Consider the following 12,977-nt stretch of genomic DNA (forward strand, 5'->3'; position numbering starts at 1 on the left):
GCAACGTAACCAATCTGGCGAATTTTAATGTGAAAAAAATGAAACACAAGCCTTATATTTGACGCTGTAACTTTTGAAAACACCATAAAACCTGTACATGAGGGGTACTTTTGTACTCGGAAGACTTTGTTGAACACAAATATTTGTGTTTCAAACCAGTAAAAGGTATCACAGCAATAATATCGTCCGTGTAAGTGCTGTTTGTGCGTGAAAAATGCAAAAAAGTCACTTTTACTGGCAATATCATCGTTGTAATACATTTTACTGTTTTGAAACACTAATATTTGTGTTCAGCGAAGTCTCCCGAGTCTCCCGAGTAAAACAGTATCCCCCATGTAAAGGTTTTATGGTGTCTTGGAAAGTTATAGGGTTAAATATAGTGCTAGCAAATTAAATTCCCTATACTTTTGGCATGGGTTGTCAGGCAGGTCCCGCTAATATTAATTTATTAAGATACCTAATTATGTAAAAATATTACATAAATATATATGTAGAATTAATATATGTATAAATATACGTATGTGTATATATGTGTTTATATATATATATATATATATATATATATATAATTTTTTAAAAATATTTTTATTTATATATAGGTATATATATAGTGATATATACGTATATATATTTATGTATATAGATTATTTTGTTCTACGTGTATTTTGATATAAATATATATATATATATATATATATATATATATTAATGTCACAATACAGTTAGAAAGTTATTTATTTTAAATTATTTTTTTAATTTTATTTTTAACGTATTTACATATTTATTTTTTAGATTATATGTAAATATATATTTAACAATAATTAGATATATATATTTAATAAGTATCAGTCTACATGTAATTTTATATTAATATATATATATATATATATTATTATAAATATTTATATATTAATAGTAAAATACACCTAGACAGTGTATGTGTGTGTGTATATGTGTATATATATATATATATAAAACAAGAAAAATAATCCTGCACTCCAATACCAAATGTATAGTTGCCCGGTGCTTGTCCAGCAAAATACAAAAAAAGGAAAACAAGATAGCACTCTCAGGACTTGTTCAATCAAAAATAAAACTTAACTTTTAATCAGCTTGTAAAAATCGACGTTTCAGTCTGCTAACCACAGACTTTCATCAGGACTAATACATACAGTGCATAAACTTACATATATACCAAAATACATATTAGCAATTAACTTACCCACCACCGAAATAATTGCATCTCCCTGTCAGCCCGGTCCGGGTCTTTCGCGGGTTCCGCCGACGTCAGTGCGTGCGTCAAATGACGTCATCACGCAGCGCCGGCGTCATTACCGCATCACGTGACCACCCATCCGGCAGCATCATGGGGAGATTGTTGCTATGGAGAGAAGCTCCATAGCAACCTGTAACAACAAATCGCAAAGACTGGCAAGCGGCTGCAGATACACTTATGTACATAAAATAATGCTAACAATCACAAATGCAATATAATAACTGTTAAATAAAGAACTTAGTATCTGAAAAATCAAATACTGATGCATTAATCCAAAAATGCTATATTTGTTATACCTCTTAAAGGGCAACACATATGAATTTAGAAAATAAGAGAGAGGAAAAAAAAAAAGCTATTTAAGAAAATTATTATGCTAGTTATGAATTAAACAAAGGAAAAAGAGACTATACTCTAGACTCTAGAGTATAGTCTCTTTTTCCTTTGTTTAATTCATAACTAGCATAATAATTTTCTTAAATAGCTTTTTTTTTTCCTCTCTCTTATTTTCTAAATTCATATGTGTTGCCCTTTAAGAGGTATAACAAATATAGCATTTTTAGTCTAGAGCCTAATATAATAGGAGGGCTCACATAGGAGCATAACTGATATCGCTGAACTATACCGCCCCCTATATATAGCATAGAATTGCCTGTCATTATAGAAAGAACAATAAACAAATATACAAAAAATACATATTATGCCAAGCAAGGATGATTTAACTTATTACCATCATCTATGAGGCGTCGAGGGTATGTGCCTATCCCACCGGGTGGGCATCATTAACCCAACTTCATATCATCCGGTCTCCAAAGTATATCACCTCATAAGTACAGAAATATTGATGTCACCGACTAGAGTCCACTATTGTACCAGATAACATACTATTAGTATGGTACTGATAATAGGATCATTCCATATCAGGAGGCAATCATGAGTAGGATCACATTAACTTATAAACCACAAAGTCACTTGTACAGGTTAGCCGGTGTCGTATGCGAAAACTTGTACCTGTATGGGGATGTGTGAACGTCTTTCCAGGAATCATGTGTCCACAGGTAACACATCCTAGACAGCAATAACATCCCAAATTCTGTGGAGTACTGTCTTTCGAATAACAGTGAAATGGATTGGTGTTAACTAACAGATCTCTCAGATTTTTGTTCCTCTTATAACAGAACATGGGAGGATTATGAAATATTGGAGGTAGTGTCACATCATTTCTTAGTACTCTCCAGTTGTCCTCAATAATTTGTTTGAATTTAGAGGATGATGTAGTAAACGTTGTAGGAAAAATCAATCTGTTACTCTGTGTTTTCGGAGCGGGAGTGCCAGTTGTAGCCAAACCATGATTAAGAGCTTTTTGTAAGATATGGCTCGTATATCCACGTTGTCGGGAATTTATCCCACATCATGCCTAGTTGTTCTTGAGCTCTTTTCGGATCAGAGTTATTCCTGAAAACTCGCAAAAATTGCGAGTAGGGTAATGAGTTTTTCAATGGACCAGGATGGAAACTGCTGGCCTGGAGTATGGTATTACGGTCCGTTGGCTTGGAATAAAGAGTATAAGCCAAGCTCGTCCCTTCGCGTAATACTCTGATGTCCAAAAAATCCACCGAGGTATCATCCATCACTGCCGTCAATTTAATGTTGTTAGTACATGAATTAATGGACCGAACCATCTCTTCTGCTTCAGATATAGACCCCGTGATCAACATGAAGATGTCATCGACATATCTGACATACTTCAGGATACGGTCTTTATAGGGTTACAGAATATATCTGGTTTCAAAACAAAACATGTAACCATAAGCATACATGGGTGCCATGGCTGCCCCCATGGATGTCCCTGCAATTTGTCTATACCAGTTCGTCTCGAACCTGAAATAGTTCTGGGAAAGCACTATCTCTAAGAGTTCCAATGTAAACTCTATTGGAGGTCCTGAGTAGTGCATGGACTTGGATAGTATCGATCTCATGGCATCAATTCCATCCTGGTGAGGTATCACAGTGTATAGACTTGACGCATCGCACGTCACCAATACCACCGGTCCAGGGGGCAATGTAGTCTAGGATAGTAACTTGACAAAACTCGGAGTGTCCTTTATACATGTTGGGAGATGTTCGATGGATTCTTTAAACAAAAAGTCCAGCCATTTGGCCAAAGGTTCCAGGACGCCACCTATTGCCGAAACAATGGGGCGACCCGGAGGTTTTTCCATATTTTTATGGACCTTAGGTAGTGTATAAATCACAGGGGTTCTAGGTGCAGGAGATTGTAGATATTGATATAGTTCCATAGAGATGTAATTGGAATGCAGCCCTCTTATTAGGCAATTTTCAATATGATTAATCACTTGGTCTGTAGGATCCTTTGATAGTTTATCATAAGTATTTTGATCCGACAGTTGTGATAAAATTTCAGAGCGGTTCTCCGAGTAGGTTTGGATGACAATACCGCCCCCCTTGTCGGCTGGTCTAATTACAATCTCTTTATCGGCAGCCAAATATTTAATAAAAGCCCGATCATTCTTTGTGCAATTTGAATGATGTAAATGATTCCCCTTTAAATGGTCAGTGGACTCTTTATGCACTGAGCGTAAAAAGGACTTAATGGAGGCCTGGTTGGGCATAGGGTCAAATGTGCTTTTCATTTTAAACTTATGCATAGGGTTGACAATATCCACAGTTTTAGTCTTGAAAAAATCCTTCAGTCTCAAAGACCGACCAAATTTGTATAATTCCACTTCCCAATCCAAGGAATTTGGTCCAGAAGTAGGAACAAATGACAATCCTCTGCTTAGTATTTTGACTTCATCCGTTATCAGGGGTCTAGAAGATAAATTGAAAATTGGGACTTTCTCTGTTGACGGGGTGGCCTCCCTCTTGCCCCAGAAAGTGCATCCCTTTTGACCACGTCTTGTAATGTATCTCCGCCTGGTGCTCCGTGTCTGCTCTGATAACGTGTCCGTATAGATGATTCTTCTACTGATGCTGTCTCTAAAAAAGGTTGTGCAGTGCCTGATGTGCCACCAGGTTGGCGTACTGGAAATGAATCGTACGGATGATCGGACTCAGAGGTAGACTCTCCTGAAGTTTTATCTATCGTATACTGTCTAGGTTTACAAAGTGGTCTGCGTTTCTTGATGAAGTATGGTACCTCGGTGAAAAATATTAATTATTTGTTTTCTTATGATTTTGGTTACATATAACCTGATGTATACTGAAATAGGAGATGGGGGCTCATCCGTGGGGTTAAGCTACCTTCCTGTATATCCAGTTTTGATGATGGTTATCCTCTCTTTCTTTTGGATTTTGAGCTTCTGTCGGTTCACGGTTGGATATAGATACATTCACATAGGACTATGATATTGGTGCCCACCTTTTTGGGTGGAGTTACCACATTTGTTCCTCACTGTGATATCTGATCCTACTCATGATTGCCTCCTGATATGGAATGATCCTATTATCAGTACCATACTAATAGTATGTTATCTGGTACAATGGTGGACTCTAGTCGGTGACATCAATATTTCTGTACTTATGAGGTGATATACTTTGGAGACCGGATGATATGAAGTTGGGTTAATGATGCCCACCCGGTGGGATAGGCACATACCCTCGACGCCTCATAGATGATGGTAATAATCTTCGCTTGGCATAATGTGTCTTTTTTTGTATATTTGTTTATTGTTCTTTCTATAATGACAGGCTATTCTATGCTATATATAGAGGGTGGTATAGTTCAGCGATATCAGTTATGCTCCTATGTGAGCCCTCTTATTATATTAGGCTCTAGAGTATAGTCTCTATTTCCTTTGTTTAATTCATAACTAGCATAATAATTTTCTTAGATAGCTCTTTTTTTTTCCTCTCTCTTATTTTCTAAATTCATATGTGTTGCCCTTTAAGAGGTATAACAAATATAGAATTTTTGGATTAATGCATCAGTATTTGATTTTTCAGATACTAAGTTCTTTATTTAACAGGTATTATATTGCATTTGTGATTGTTAGCATTATTTTATGTACATAAGTGTATCTGCAGCCGCTTGCCAGTCTTTGCGATTTGTTGTTACAGGTTGCTATGGAGCTTCTCTCCATAGCAACAATCTCCCCATGATGCTGGCGGACGGGTGGTCACGTGATGCGGTAATGACGCCGGCGCTGCGTGATGACATCATTTGACGCACACACCGACGTCGGCGGAACCCGTGAGAGAACTCGGACCGGGCTGACAGGGAGATGCAATTATTTCGGTGGTGGGTAAGTTGATTGCTAATATGTATTTTGGTATATATGTAAGTTAATGCAGTGTATGTATTAGTCCTGATGAAAGTCTGTGGTTAGCAGACTGAAACGTCGATTTTTACAAGCTGATTAAAAGTTAAGTTTTATTTTTGATTGAACAAGTCCTGAGAGTGCTATCTTGTTTTCCTTTTTTGTGTAAATATATATATACTTAGATCATATATATATATATATATATTTTTTTTTTACACTTATTTTAATTTACTTTATTTTATTTCCAGCCAGCAGGGGGACTACCTGTCATTACTGGCAGTCCCCCTGCTGGCAGTGCAGCAGCCAGCTAACCCGGCCATGTGATTGTGAGGTCCTCACAAGGACCTTACTCTCACATGGCCGGGGGGCTGCAGGAGGATGGATCTGCCGCGGGGGGCTCCCTGGGAGTCCCCCCAACCGCGATCACCGGCGTGGGATCGCCGGCGACCGAGTAAGTAAAAAAAAACTGAAGGGCATACTATTACGCCCTGCAGCATTTAGAGCCGCTTAGAATAGGGCGTAATAGTACGCCCTCCGGTTTTAAGGGGTTAACATGATAGAAAAACAGCTATATTGTGATATATAAACTTGCAGTAATTCTGTATTGCTGTTCTAGTCAATGGCATATTCCTTTGACTGAAGGGAGAAGCTCTGGAAAAATCTACAAAATTCTTAAAACTGAACAACATTATTCCAGAAACTATTTTTCTTTATGTTTTTTAAGCCAAAGAACTCTGGAGTTTTAACTCTACAGAATCATTATGTTTGGGAAATTGGTTATCAGCACAAATCATATTTAGTTTTTAGAATATAACTTGAATTATGCGATATATGTTACGATGGTCAAGGGCTTCATTTATCTATCTAAAAACATATATAGTTATCTAAGTGCATGAAAAAGTGATTTTTGAAAAAATGATGTGCAAATTCACAAAAAGTGCTATATATGAGATATGTGCTAAGTTAGAGTGCCAAAAACAGCTATAAGCAGAACTATAGACACTTCAAATTTAACTTTGAAAATTTAATTTAGATAGATTAAAAGGTCTATTTGTATTTGCACACTGGTGTTTTTTGCACCTTAACTGTGGATTTGCACATAATTTATGAAAAGCACTCTTTTTAAGTTTGCACAACATTTTGGAAAACAACACTTTTTCCTAGCATTTAGGATAACTATATATGTTGCTAGATAGGTAAATTAAATGCTCCACCATTATAACCAGTGGCGGGGGTGGGGGCGGAGCCAGCGCCCGAGCGGGATAGTCGCAGACTACTGCAGCTCCGTGCACTGGATCGTAACCGGCCACCCGTAGACGGAATAAAGCGACTCACCGAGCGGTACAGACGGCACACAGGCTCCCCACAACATGGGGAAAAAGAACAAAAAACAACGGGCAGATCCGAGCGCGGGATCCGGAGATATCGGGGCTTTTCTCCGTGCAGCCTCGCAGCAGGTACCTCCCAAGATGGCGCCCGAGGCCTATGCCTCACAATCCTCGGATGAGGATAGCAGTTACACAGAGCCCTCCACCCTGCATCGAGTGTGACGGCCACCCCAGGGACCCCAGGATCAGGGGGACACAGCACCCTCCACCAAAGCTGATATAAAAGCCCTGGTGAAGGAAATAAAGACGATGTTCCAAGCGGACATGGCGCTTGTGAGGGAAGACGTAGCTACACTCACCAACAGGGTGGTGGCGGCGGAGGAAGGCATAAGGGGTACTACCCTAGCACAAAACGCCACGGATGCTGCATTAAACTCCCTGCGCAAACAATGTGCCGATCAACAAGCCCAATTAGCCGACATTGAATACAGGCATAAGGCACGGAATCTAAGAGTCCGGGGAGTACCGGAGACAATTTCTGGCACCGAACTGCCTCATTACTGCCGCCGCAGGCTCATAGCCACGCTGGGGGCCACAAGAGGCTCTCCCATGGTTCAGTTCGAAGAAGCGCAACTAGCCTTTTACAGAGACTATTCCAGACACACCATACAATGGAGGAAGTCTTTTCACCAGGTCACGCAACTTCTACGGGAACAAGCCATCTCATACAAGCGGGGACCACGCCACCTGCAAGTGGACAAGGCTGGCACGATACATAAGCTAATACATACATCAGAAATACCAACCTTCCTACGATCGCTAGGCGTACAGGCGCAGACGACCCAAGAAATAGCCCAACCATCCTGGACTGTCGCAGATATTACCCCCTTCGTGCCCAGAGGAGAGGCTCTGCAGATGGTTGCCCTACCTACCTAATATGAGCGCAGCTGCGCAGGTTCCATGTACTTTTACCTGTTACAACAACAGGTGCATTAATAGTTCCCAAAGATGTAAAAAAAATTTTAGAACCTCCCCCCACTGGCTCCGACAGCTACTGTCCAGATTACCTGGTTAAGTAATGCCCCCCCCCCATCACGTACTATGTGTGTGAAAACCAGTTTTAAACTCGATAGCTACCCACACACTCGGCTAGCAAGCTAGGCCATATCACAAGGCGTTGGTTTAAGTGTATGCTCCGCCAAGGTCCAAAATGACCCAAGCCAGACACCTACCTTCCCAGACGTGCCCTTTGCCAAAAGGCACATTAATATACCCACACTAAAGCATATGGGCAGTCACAGCGCTAAGCGAGCGACTCCCAGCACCTTACCCCCACCCTTTATGTGCCCTTTATTAATGCCGTGTGCAACCTCTTACCAATGTGCTAATGGGCACCCACCGCAATACACATGCGTCCCCCGGCACAACACTAATCCCCACCTGGATGGGCGAGAGAGGGCGACCAAGGCCAAGGCCTTATCACACATTTAAAAATTGGATAGTCCCCGCAAACATGTTATAATTGTTATTCAAAGTTATGCTAACGTGAAATTGTAACCACAATGCTTTATCCACAAAAATAAAGAATAAAAAATAAAAAATAACCAGTGGCGGAACTACCGCGGTTGCAGGGGTCACAGCTGTGACCGGGCCCGTCATTCTAAGGGGCCAGGCCGCCCTGTGGACTCCTGTGCCTGGGTGCCCGTCGCCATGTGTTGCGGCCCTGGAGCGCAGTAGATCCACCGGGCCGCACGTTAAGGGGCTATGCTGTTAGCTCCACCCGATGGCAATGAATATCCAGGGGCCTGGTCAGCGCTGTGGAGCTTTAACAGCGTGACCGGGCCCCATGGGATGAGGCCAGAGTGCAGTAAGGAAGTGACTGTCCCTGTCACTTCCTCCCAGCAACCACCGGAGCCGCACGGGAGGAAGAGAGGAGTCAGTCATAGTGGGAACTCTGACTCCTATCAGGCTGAGCCACCACTGGACCCCAGGGAAGTCACCCTTCTGCATCTAAAAGGTAGGAAACGGGGGTGACTTAAACATTTTGCATGTGTGTGTGTGTGTGTGTTAGTGTATGTGTGTCTGTATGTATGTCTCTGAATGCGTGTGTCTGTATGTCTGTGTATGTGTCTCTGTATGTGTGTGTGTGTGTTTGTATGTGTGTGTATGTATGTGTATGTCTGCATGTCTGTGTTTGTGTCTGTATGCATGTATGCGTGTCTGTATGTATGGGTCTTTGTGTGTTTGTATGTGTGTGTATGTGCGTCTGTATGTATGTGTGTGTTTGTGTGTTTGTATGTGTGTGTGTATGTGTGTTTGGATATATGTATGTATGTGTGTGTCTACATGACAGTGTGTCATGTGTGTGTCTATGTGTGTGTCTGCATGTGTGGGGGAAGTGGTGATGTGTGGGGGGTTGGGTATGTATTGGGTGGGGGGGTAGACATATTCTCACCGTGGTCCTGTGGTTTCTAGTTACACCTCTGATTATAACATATATTGCATATTTTTAGTTAGTGAAGGATAAACTTTAGATGTTTTAGCAGCTAACTTTAATCACTTTTTACATAAATATACTAAAATATTTCCTCTTAGAAGCACCCTTTTCACGTATAACTCCCAGCTATTGCATATTTAGAATCAAAAGCTTGCAAAGATTTTATTTATTACAGTCCCTTATCATGCTATCCAGCTTAGGTCAACTTCCTTTAGAGATAAACAACAGAAAATGTGTTGTAATGTGTGTTCATTAAATATTTATTCGGTAAGTGCTGGATTCTATTAACTGTGTTTATTATGCTTAAACATACAGTATATCTACAATAAAATATAAGCATTAATTTTTCACAATTCACACGTTTTCACACTGAAAATGACTGCATTTATTCTTTCATTACATGTATCTAAAATAGTAATGGTGTATTTAACAACATCTAGTAATATCATTAATGTCAATTTGAGTCATGAGGTAACATGCTGTGTTATATTTACAATTTTAGTCTAAACAAACAATACATATTATGTTTTAACATACAGTATTGTGATGTTAATGATGATTTCCAAAGTCCATTGCAGAGAATAAATTGCAGCTCCGATTGCTTATATTTGCAGATTCAGTGACACCTTTGTTGTATAACAGGGAGTTGATTCTGGAGGTAGAAAATAAGATTTGAATGTCATTATTCTCTTTCTTTAATATTTTATCATTTAGATATATTGTAATCTTCAAGCTATTGTTGGTAGTATATGTGAGTGTTCTTCTAAGGAAGTAATATCTAAAACCAAACTGTGAAATTTTGTAAAGCATAGCTAAGATTTAAAAAAATCTTAAAACTAACTTTTCCCCTATATTTAGTAATTGTGTTTCAATTTCATCACAGTACACTGTTTAATACATGAACCCCTTAGTTTAGGAATGTAGTGTTAGGGTTTATTCCTCAAAAACAGTGTGCCCCCTTGTTTATCACATATCTCCTTGAATATCATTTACCTGACTCTCTTCCTTCCTTTTCTCAGTCTCAAGTTTATGTTTCTTCAAAATATCAAGAACCATGCACACCATGTCTTTTTCCTGCTGTTTCTTTACTCAGGCATGCCAAGTGTGTGGAACTAACTAACTTTCATTACATTTGGTGATTTCAGATTGTTGGGAGTCAAATTAGAGTTCAAATAGGCTGATTCACTGATCAGACTGATCAGAGCGCAGGCTTATTCTGTCATCAAGATAAATAGTTGTTTATAATACCTTAGAATATTACCGATTTGCCATTATGAGAAGAGAAAATGTTTGTATGAGATTTTGTTAAAATTATAGGTAAAGAAACTAGTGATACATTAACATAAATTATTCGTTATTACCTTTTAGACGAGAGGTGGCTTAGACGAGAGGTGGCTAAAAGTGAGACCTTAAGTTATTATGGAACTACAAATCTCATGATGCTTTGCCGTAATGTTGGCAAAATGTCATGGGAGTTGTTCCACAATGCTTGAGATCTATGTGTTGTCCACTCTTGCTTTAGATTCGCAAACACGTGTCCAACCAATTATATCTATTTGTTGTAACTCTCTAGCCATCAGAGTAACTCTCTAGCCATTGTTGATAAGCCCGCCACATCCAAGGAACCCCAGAAATGACCCTGCAATCAGTTTCAGAAAGCTGATGTGAAGGGCCTTCTCCTCCAGAGTCCTCCTGTTGCCATGCCATCGCAAGCAGCGCCCCAGCCCAGACAGCTGGCATCCGATTCTAGGCCTCCACGTGTCAAAGCCAACAATGGAGTTCCAGACGGGCCTCGCCTAAATGATACACTATTCGGTTGTATGAGACCGATGATCTGAGATAGCGCGCTTTCTCCAATTTCTCCACGTTGATGATGAACCCCAGGTCCTAGAGCAGACGGCTTGTTACAACTATCTGATAACTGCATTACTGTCTCCAAACAAAAGAGACTTATCACCTAAAAGTCTAACTAACCACCTATCACCTAAAAGTCTAACTTGTTTATTTCTGTCTTCTAATATTATGTTTGCCTGTAGCCTATAATTTCACTTATAGGTTTTCCTTCTCTTGATTTGCCTGTAATCTCACTTATAGATTTCCCTGTCACCTGATAACCTGCTTGGGGCATATTGCCTAACTCTTTATTTCTGTTCTTTCCTTATACTAACCTATAATTCCGCTTATAGGTTCTCCTTCTTTCGTCTATCTATAATTCCGCTTATAGGTTCTCCTTTTTTCTTTTACCTATAATTCCGCTTTTAGGTTCTCCTTCTTACTTTTACCTATAATTCCGCTTATAGGTTCTCCTTCTTTCACCTATCTATAATTCCGCTTATAGGTTCTCTTTTTTCCTTTTACCTATAATTCCGCTTATAGTTTCTCCTTACTTTTACCTTTAATTCCGCTTATAGGTTCTCCTTCTTCCTTATACCTATAATTCCGCTTATAGGTTCTCCTTCTTCCTTATACCTATAATTCCGCTTATAGGTTCTCCTTCTTCCTTATACCTATAATTCAGTTTATAGGTTTTCCTACTTCCTTCTACCTAAAATTTCGCTTATAGGTTTTCATGTTATTTATTTAACCTGTCTGGGGCCTATTGCCTAAACTCTTTATTTTATAACCCTCATTTTACTTTCCTATAATCTCGTTTATGGGTTCTGCTTTCTCCCTTTGTCCTTATTTCCATTCCCCTTTAACTCTTGCTACTTTTTTTATTTCAAGTCAAAACATGTCAAATATTTCCAATAAATAACCTAAAGTCAACTCTGGCGTAAGTCTCTTTTCTGACCTGATCAGAACCATGACAGTTTCAAAGGCCACTCGTGAGCTACAGGTGGTACCCAGGATGGTGCCGTGGGAGTGCACAGTGCAAGGACCGGCGAGGAGGGGTCCCAAGGGGAAGCCCCAGAAATGAGGTCGGCCCAGACAGTCCCAGATCCCAACAAAAGACCATGCACTGCACAGGCAGCCCAGCACACAGCATAGATATTAGCATTTACCATTAAAATCAAAAATAATAATAAAGCATAATAAAGAAATAAACAACCCAGAGCATAGTGTTTACCTGGAGGCAACAGCAAAGAAAGAGGAAGTGGGAGTGTCTGCCTCAGAGTTTTATACTGCTTTTTATTTTAATTTTTTTGATTGGTTGTTTTGAAAAGTTATGTTAACTATTTCTTTGTTGCTGGAGGTTTTCAGTAAAGAAGGTAAAGCAAATATGAAGCCCCTTGTCTTCCCATAAAATTGTATTAATATTCTTCCTCTGTTTGTGCTTTTGTGGAATATCATTGTAGATCAACATTTGTGACTACTATGAGATCATATGTCTCTTTTTTAACATATTTTTTTATTTAATTTATTTCGGTAGGCCTGTGTGTCGCACGTCACTTCCAGTGTCATCCGATTCAAGGCGGAGCGTACACACATGGTTTGTGTTTGTTCTACTCTGTAAGTTATAATCACTTTATTAATTATTTTCTTATTCCTTGTTTAACAGATTGAATGATAATTAAGAGGGTATATGGGTACTGTATGGTGGGATTATTTGTGGCTGGAGAAAGAATCTTGTTGCCACTCCACTCCAATAAAGTCTG

The 12,977-nt window shown here is 39.5% G+C and overlaps 1 protein-coding gene across 2 annotated transcripts in view; it reads right to left on the bottom strand.

Moving 5' to 3' along the window:
- Positions 1 to 9,661: 9,661 nt before the first annotated feature.
- The window catches only part of LRRC2 (leucine rich repeat containing 2), a 356,803-nt gene continuing 353,487 nt past the window's right edge, over positions 9,662 to 12,977 (bottom strand). For both annotated transcript variants that reach the window (XM_063457177.1, XM_063457176.1), the window contains exon 9: positions 9,662 to 10,033. In XM_063457177.1, the coding sequence (XP_063313247.1) occupies positions 9,984 to 10,033 (50 nt within the window). In that variant the 3' untranslated portion in view covers positions 9,662 to 9,983. The remainder of the gene's footprint in view (positions 10,034 to 12,977) is intronic.

Source organism: Pelobates fuscus, chromosome 5 (genome assembly GCF_036172605.1).
Source record: "Pelobates fuscus isolate aPelFus1 chromosome 5, aPelFus1.pri, whole genome shotgun sequence".
NCBI lineage: Eukaryota > Metazoa > Chordata > Amphibia > Anura > Pelobatidae > Pelobates > Pelobates fuscus.